The sequence below is a fragment of the Cynara cardunculus genome (assembly GCF_001531365.2).
Source record: "Cynara cardunculus var. scolymus isolate 2C chromosome LG 6, CcrdV1, whole genome shotgun sequence".
NCBI classification, from domain to species: Eukaryota; Viridiplantae; Streptophyta; class Magnoliopsida; order Asterales; family Asteraceae; genus Cynara; species Cynara cardunculus.
The window spans coordinates 2624250-2631555 of NC_037533.1; the positions used below are offsets into that span (position 1 = coordinate 2624250).

Below are 7306 nucleotides of genomic sequence, written 5' to 3' on the forward strand. Positions count from 1 at the left end.
GGAGACAGCTTCTAACCTGTTTGGACCCAAAAAGAACAAAACACATAATCAACACATTTTTCTCACCTTTAATAGCCTCATGTAGTTAGATTAATTTTAAATTAAATTGGCTCTTTTTAAGCATATATTTATCATTAATTGTAAGGTACTTTGACGTAAAAATGTATAAAATTTGCACTTATCATCCATCGATGTGAGCTCCAATTCCACATGCAGTGTTTTGGAAAATCTTTGTACAAATATTGTCCCGCACTCGTGTATGTTTTATTTCTATCAAAAAATGCAGTCAGCATTGTTCACTTATCTCTCATTCTATCAACAATATCTATCATTATATCGTCATCTCTAAACCTAACCATATGTTTGTTAGGGAAATGGAGTTGCAACGCCATCACATAAAGGTGTATTTGAGAAAGTGTGAAACAATTAATTCCTCATATCGCCTCGGGAGAGGAGACATAACGTGCATCTTGGAACCTTCTAATTTCGTTAATAATGACCCCTTCTTCCACTGAATCAATATGAACAACTTATTTATCGTGACCCTTGTAAACATGCTTCATATATGTTATACTCGAGCAAGCCTCAACATTGATATGACAATAGAATATCATTAACAACTTTGGGTTATACGGGATCGCCGATCTATTATCTAGGATATTGCCTCGTACATTCACATTTATTCCACTATTTCTCCGTCGATATAATGGATATGAGTCCTCAGCCTGCATCGTCTTTTCGTTGAATTGTTTAGGAATCCTGAAACGACATTTTTTTGGCTCACCTTGCATACAAGAACTGGACGACTACAAGGACCATGCATCATGTGTTGAATGACCAGTTCGTGCATCTGGGAATACATTGTTGGGTCCGAAATTTTAGCACACACACTCTTGTCGTAATGATCTGTATTTGTCATTTTGTGTTCGGGTGTCATTATCAGAAGAAAATGTGCATGTGGAAAACCATGCTTCTGAAACTTGATGACATAAACATATGCCCGACTTTACCGAGGATGTGCTTTTTAAAGAGTCGGTCTTTCATATCCTCTAGTTTGGCACGAAAAAATCTTGCAACAAGGACTGGTCGATCAGGTGTGATCTGACCCAGAAATAACTCTCTAAAGATTTCAAGCCATTTTGGATTGCACGTCATTGTAAGGAATATATTGGGCTTCCCATCATCTTGCACTAAAGTCATGGAACCAAGAAATCATCTCCGCGTATCATGTGGTCCTTCGATGAAACTTGTAGGCAACACAACCCAATACTAGGTATCACCTCACCGGCATTGATGCAATCTATAACACCTTGGTATAAATCTTCTCTTATTTTGGCTTGGTTTTTCTGACAGAAAATCCAAACGTGAAGTCTCAATCTTGATGTAGATATCTACCACGAACTGTTGTAACAACCTTCCCCCCAATAGAAGTACATTCTTGTTCGAACGAACCTGGAACTTATAATAATAGTATTCCCGCATCGTTATAGTATTCTTATTGTTTCTCACATCAACCTCTATGTAATGTGCATGTTATGAAATAAATATAAACTGATGACATCTATGTTTAAGCAAATATTTGTTACCTTAATTAAAACKTAAATATTACAACATGGTATGTACCTTCTAAATCTTCCTCCATGTTTTCATCATCATTAACACTTTGATTCATGCACACTCCATGTCTAGGTATATTAGAATGTCATMMARGTTCACCGTTRRGAAAGAACAAAGGATAGGACAAYRRRTCATAACAACYGAAGTAATATTGAATATTTTGGCTATAATTAGACYTSYHATACACAACAATACTTCTCTTGTATGCAGTTATGTTGTCGTTGCCTTCAACCCAAATACCAGCAACCTAACATAATTATAGAACTCAATTTATTTAGTGTATGTATCTAATTTTATTTCAATAAGCATAAACCAAATACTTGTATTCAAACCTTTGATGTGGTTGGTCGGTTGTACACCCTTTGGTCAAGTTCCACTGAAGTATTCAAAGTGACTCTAGAGTTCTCAAGTGGTCCGAGCTCAACAAGGCTTCGAAATGTTCTCACATATGGGTTCATAGAAAGAACACGAGTCAAAATTTCAATGACATTTCTATCAAGATTTGGCCACTGGAGCCTATGCGATAACTCTGATTCTGAATCATAAAAGTACAACTGTAAGTACCTAGGTTGTCCATCCCTCGACACTAATTGATCAATTTTATGATATACAGCTATGTGCGCACGAAATGTATATACTCTGGATGTCATGTTTGCCATTGAACTATACGAGTTTACACCAATTGACGTGAATGAAAAGTTCGTATTATATGCATGTAAGTTGTGTCTAAACATTTCGCCTAATTCAGATTGCGATGAGAAAGACTGTATAATTCTTCAGGAATGAGTGAGTATGCTAACTTTGTATTATTCCCTTTCATGCAACAAAAGAAAAGAAATTCAAATTTTAACCGTTTTGCTCCACAATATTCACATGGATTTTGTTCTTTCAAGACAATGTTTTCTAGGAATACCATTGCAAACAAAATCGTACGGATCCCCCCGGGAGGATGCCATGTTGGCTCAAAGTACTGACATCTGCCCTAGTACAACCTTCTACATGATAAAACACTTGAATGTTTACAATAGTAATTAATGATTTTTTTTTCTCTAGATGATGTGAAATTTAAAAGTAACTCTAACCTCTGAATACTTGATTGGTAACTTCGTCAAAAAAAAGGTAGGAGTATACCACACTTACTTCGAATACCTATGTAAGAAAGATAATGTAATTTAAATGAGATTTTAATTACTAAAATTGGTAAAAGAATTAAAAAAATGCACGGTTTTACCGTTGAAGTTTTCATGTGTCAAATCCGAACATATTAGAGTCGTTCCTTGTTTGTTTGTAACACTTGTTCCTTGTTTGTTAACACTTGTTCTATATATGTTATTTTCTTTATTTCGATGATAATAATTTCTGTTAACATTTTTTCTCTTTTCAGCAATAGTCACTGCACTGACAAACGGTTGTTTCATTGACGTTCACGCGCTACGTCTCCATAAGGGTCATAGATTGATTACTTCTTTCACCATTAGCTATTTTTCTCACTTTGTTCTTTTTCTTTTGTCGTTCATAATATCGTCTGTTGTATTCCTTTCTTTTTTCTGCAACAATATTGTTTTATATAAATATATATACAATTGAGTGAATTTATCACGATGATAATAATTATAGTGAGTATTCCATATACCTTTTGCTATATCTACATCAACTTACGTTACATCAGTAATTGCAATTTTGTCAGCACCCATCCTCATTGGACATTGTAAAATGATGGAAATAGAATAATATGGTTTTATCTGTGAAATAAAGTGTAAATGTTGGAATTGGAATGAACAAAGCTAGGGTAAGAAATTTCGAGATTGAACAAAAATAATCTGCCATCTTTGTTCTTTTTTACCTTGGTTGTCTTGAATAATAGTTTAGTATATACATTTTTTATCGAACATATCACTCATTTTTTATTGGGTATCTAATAATTTCTTTACTCAGTTTAATTAAATATTCAAAATATATCACTAATAGACAATGAAGAGACAACAATTAAATTTAAACCAACATATTAATATATATAAAAGATATATATAAGTTCACAAATAAAAAAAAGACAAAAAAAAAACATTATAACACTAATCAAATATTTTTATGTCATCAATGTTCTAACGGCATCTGTTTTTGGCATATGTGGTTCTAACATGATAGTAGTTAATTCCGTAGAACTCAAAAAATTATCTGAAAAAAATCGAATATACATTTTTTTAATAAAATAGAATAGTTAAAAATAAAAGCAACTTGTTACATACTTTGAGTTGCACGAGTAGGCAAATGGATGAGTTTAACTCGAGATGCATATATTATAGAGTTATCTACGATTGTACGAGCTATCTCCATAAAACGGAATTGTGTCGAATCATACAACCTCATCTTTATTATATTTCCCCTATTATGAGTAATAAAAATGTTAGTTACTATGATAATTTGTTAATTGCTTAATAATATACACACTTACGGTTCATCTTGGAGAAATATTTCAAAACATCCAAATCGCAAATAATCATGAGTTCGGATAGATCTTACTTGTTGATCCGAGATGATTTTTCCAACAACATTTAAAACAAAAATTATCATATTTTAAAAATTAGATTTACGTTATCAAACATGATTTTATTGTTTTAAAAATATAAAAGTATCAAATAATTTAGATGCACTGATCACGAATTTTCGCGTACTCCAATCTTCTACAAGAGTTCTTATAGAAGGCACCAACGGATAGAACGGAAAGCCATTTTCGACATCCCCCAACAACGGTATGAAGGTTGTGTTTCGGCAAATTAGAATGTAAAATTCATTGAAGGTGAGCATATAACCTTCGTTCCTCAAATCACTATGATGATATTCAATTCCGAAACCAAGTTTATTTGCTTGTATATTTGAATTAAAGGGAGATGATGAACAATTGCTACCATTTTTCTCCTCTAAAATATAATAAAATAAATGTTAAATAGGTTTAAATTTCTTTTACCGTGCAATCAAAATTGTAAATATTTTTATTACGTTTTGATCAATTAAAAAAATGAGTAGTCTTTATTCCCTAACATCTTCCCAAACAAAGTCCACATGAACTCTTGTCAAGCTCCATCATACATGTACTTCGTTTAATGATGAAAACCATCAACATTATATGGAGTGTTCATTTCTACAAGTTTGTTACACTAATCAGAATCTATTTGAAATATATAAATAAATGTTTATACTAAAAATATTAGGCAACATGTATATATATATTTAAATTTTTTGAGAAGAAAATGTTGTCGTTGAGCAACATATAGCACACAAAGGACCAAACAACAGATTCCGTAAATCCAAAAAACTCATCTTTTAAGTACATAATGCATATACAGAAGAAATGGATTACCTTTAGTGAATCAAGCAACAATCGATCGAGGAGCAAAATGCTTTATGGAAATCAAGAAAGAATCCAATGAATAGATGAGTACTTGGACCGAGTGGATCAACGGAGCCTTGAAGCAAGCAATGGAAGATGGTTTGTTTATAACGAAAAGTCAAGTACAATGACTAAAAAGTCAATCACTTTGTCTAAAATTGAAGCTTCGTAAAGTAAACCCACAAATTGGACAACAAACACCATGCAAATATCATATTCTTGTTTCCTTAAAACCATATCAAGAGTCCAAGGGTTAAGCATTCCTTAGAACCATATCTAGTTATTTTTTTTTTTTGAAGTATATAATATTTATATACGGTAAATGCAACAAATAAACTCACACACCCTCCTCACCTATAGTGAGGTTTGAATCTCTGACCTCCTAGAAGGCCAAGGGCTACAATACAGCTAGGCCAAAGGCCCTTTGGCAACCATATCTAGTTTTATTGTGTGGTTTGGGAGTTATATGGTTGTTCTTGGCTTTCTTTATGCTTCATGTTCCTCTTTGCTATAATTGTTCCAAATCACATGTAGCCAGTGGGTGGTATACATATATAATAAGATGAAAAGAATTAACAAAGGCTAAGATCACACACTTTTCACCAAGCAAGGATCACATTGGTTCAATCCATAGAGCCATAGTTTCATATACAACAGAATTTTCTGGTTGTGTTTGTCAGGATGTCCATCATGGATGCATTATAGTTTATAACAGCAGGAAATATAATTGAAACCCAACACAGCATGAAATGTATTCTTACCTCTATGTTTAGAGCTAAATCCACAAAGCTGTCAAATGCTTTGCAAGTTGTACATCAATCGCAAGTTGTACTGCTATCAATCGGTTAAACCAAAGAGAAGAGAAAGGAAGTTAAAACTCATTGTTCAATATCGATAAACATCACCGCCACCGGAGTGTTGGTGTGGCTAGGAGTAAAAGTGGAAAGATCTATGGTTGACTGCTACTGGCCAGCTTGCTCATGCATAGGGAGAGTTGTTTATCAGTTATCGGAGATCAAAAATAAGCAGACGACGGTGCCATGTGACGGACGTCTGGAAGATGGATTCCGGTGGGTATGCATGGCGTCTCGACATCAAAGCTGCTTTGAGCTTGGGGCGGTTGACAGGCAACGTGGTTTTCAACAGATATTAACACACAAAATCAAATGTATATACATCATTCTCATGGTTGAATTCTAACTAAAGTCACGTGTACGTTTCCATGAAAAATTAACACGCTTGAGTGGCATTTTCTGTTGGTGAATTTAGTGTCATCAATCATTTTGGTGTGATTGTGATTCACTCGAGATAGATCAGAGTGATAAGGCAAGCATAAGTGAGTTAGGAGGTATAGAGTACACACTCACAAATGTTACCTTGAAAATTGGTTGTCTGAAGTCTGGACTGTGCAATCAGACTTAAGGCCCGTGCGTCCAGACTTGAGTGCAAAAAAATATCAAGAATCAAAAGGCAATCTAGTATATATGCACGTTTGTTGCCAAGAATTCGTAACCTATAGTCATTGTATGGTATCTGAATCAAACTTAACCTCATATGCAACATGGCACTAAATAAACATGATCATCAGTGCATGTATGTTAGGTACATCACACAAGACAGGAGCATGCCAAAGAATTGTATACTTACATTTATATGTATGTTATGTATATATAACATGCATATAATCTATTGAAAGGAGATGATATCTCCATTTTGTCATCTTCACTTCAAGATGTATGCACCTTGCTTTAGTTGTAGTTGTGAAAGGAGTTATGGTTTGTTTGTTGATAGCATAATGGGACTCACAATTTATTATCCGTCAGTTATAATTGATTGTTTGAAACCATCCAATTTGTATAAACCGTGCAAACCACATTCAACCGATCATAATTTTTCATTTTATTCAAACTTTTGTAATTATGAGAGGTTGATTGATCATTTTTATTGTGGCGGGTGTTAATCATGAATATTATCATCTTCATTACTTAAAATTTTAAAAAAATAAATGAAACAGTTTCATTAAAATTTCATTAAATAKTATATGAAACAATTTCATAACCATATATGAAACAACTTCATCAAAAAAAAACTTGTATGAAATAATTGCACAAGATTAAACAATTTCATGAAAAAAATTCAAGATTAAACAATGAAATCGACAGATGAGGGTGGTTTGTATGGTTTATACAAATTGAGTTGTTTGCATTTGATCGCTCCTCTATATATATATGGGCACGTTCAAATGAAAACCATGCATTTCTAAGAAACCGTGTAAACCAATTTCGACCAATAGGAAAATTC

General features: G+C 33.3%; 1 protein-coding gene across 1 annotated transcript in view; it reads left to right on the forward strand.

Moving 5' to 3' along the window:
* The first annotated feature begins 6065 nt into the window (after positions 1-6065).
* The window catches only part of LOC112514753, a 4080-nt gene continuing 2839 nt past the window's right edge, over positions 6066-7306 (forward strand). The window contains exon 1 of the mRNA XM_025121354.1: positions 6066-6132. Coding sequence (XP_024977122.1) covers positions 6066-6132 — 67 coding nt within the window. The remainder of the gene's footprint in view (positions 6133-7306) is intronic.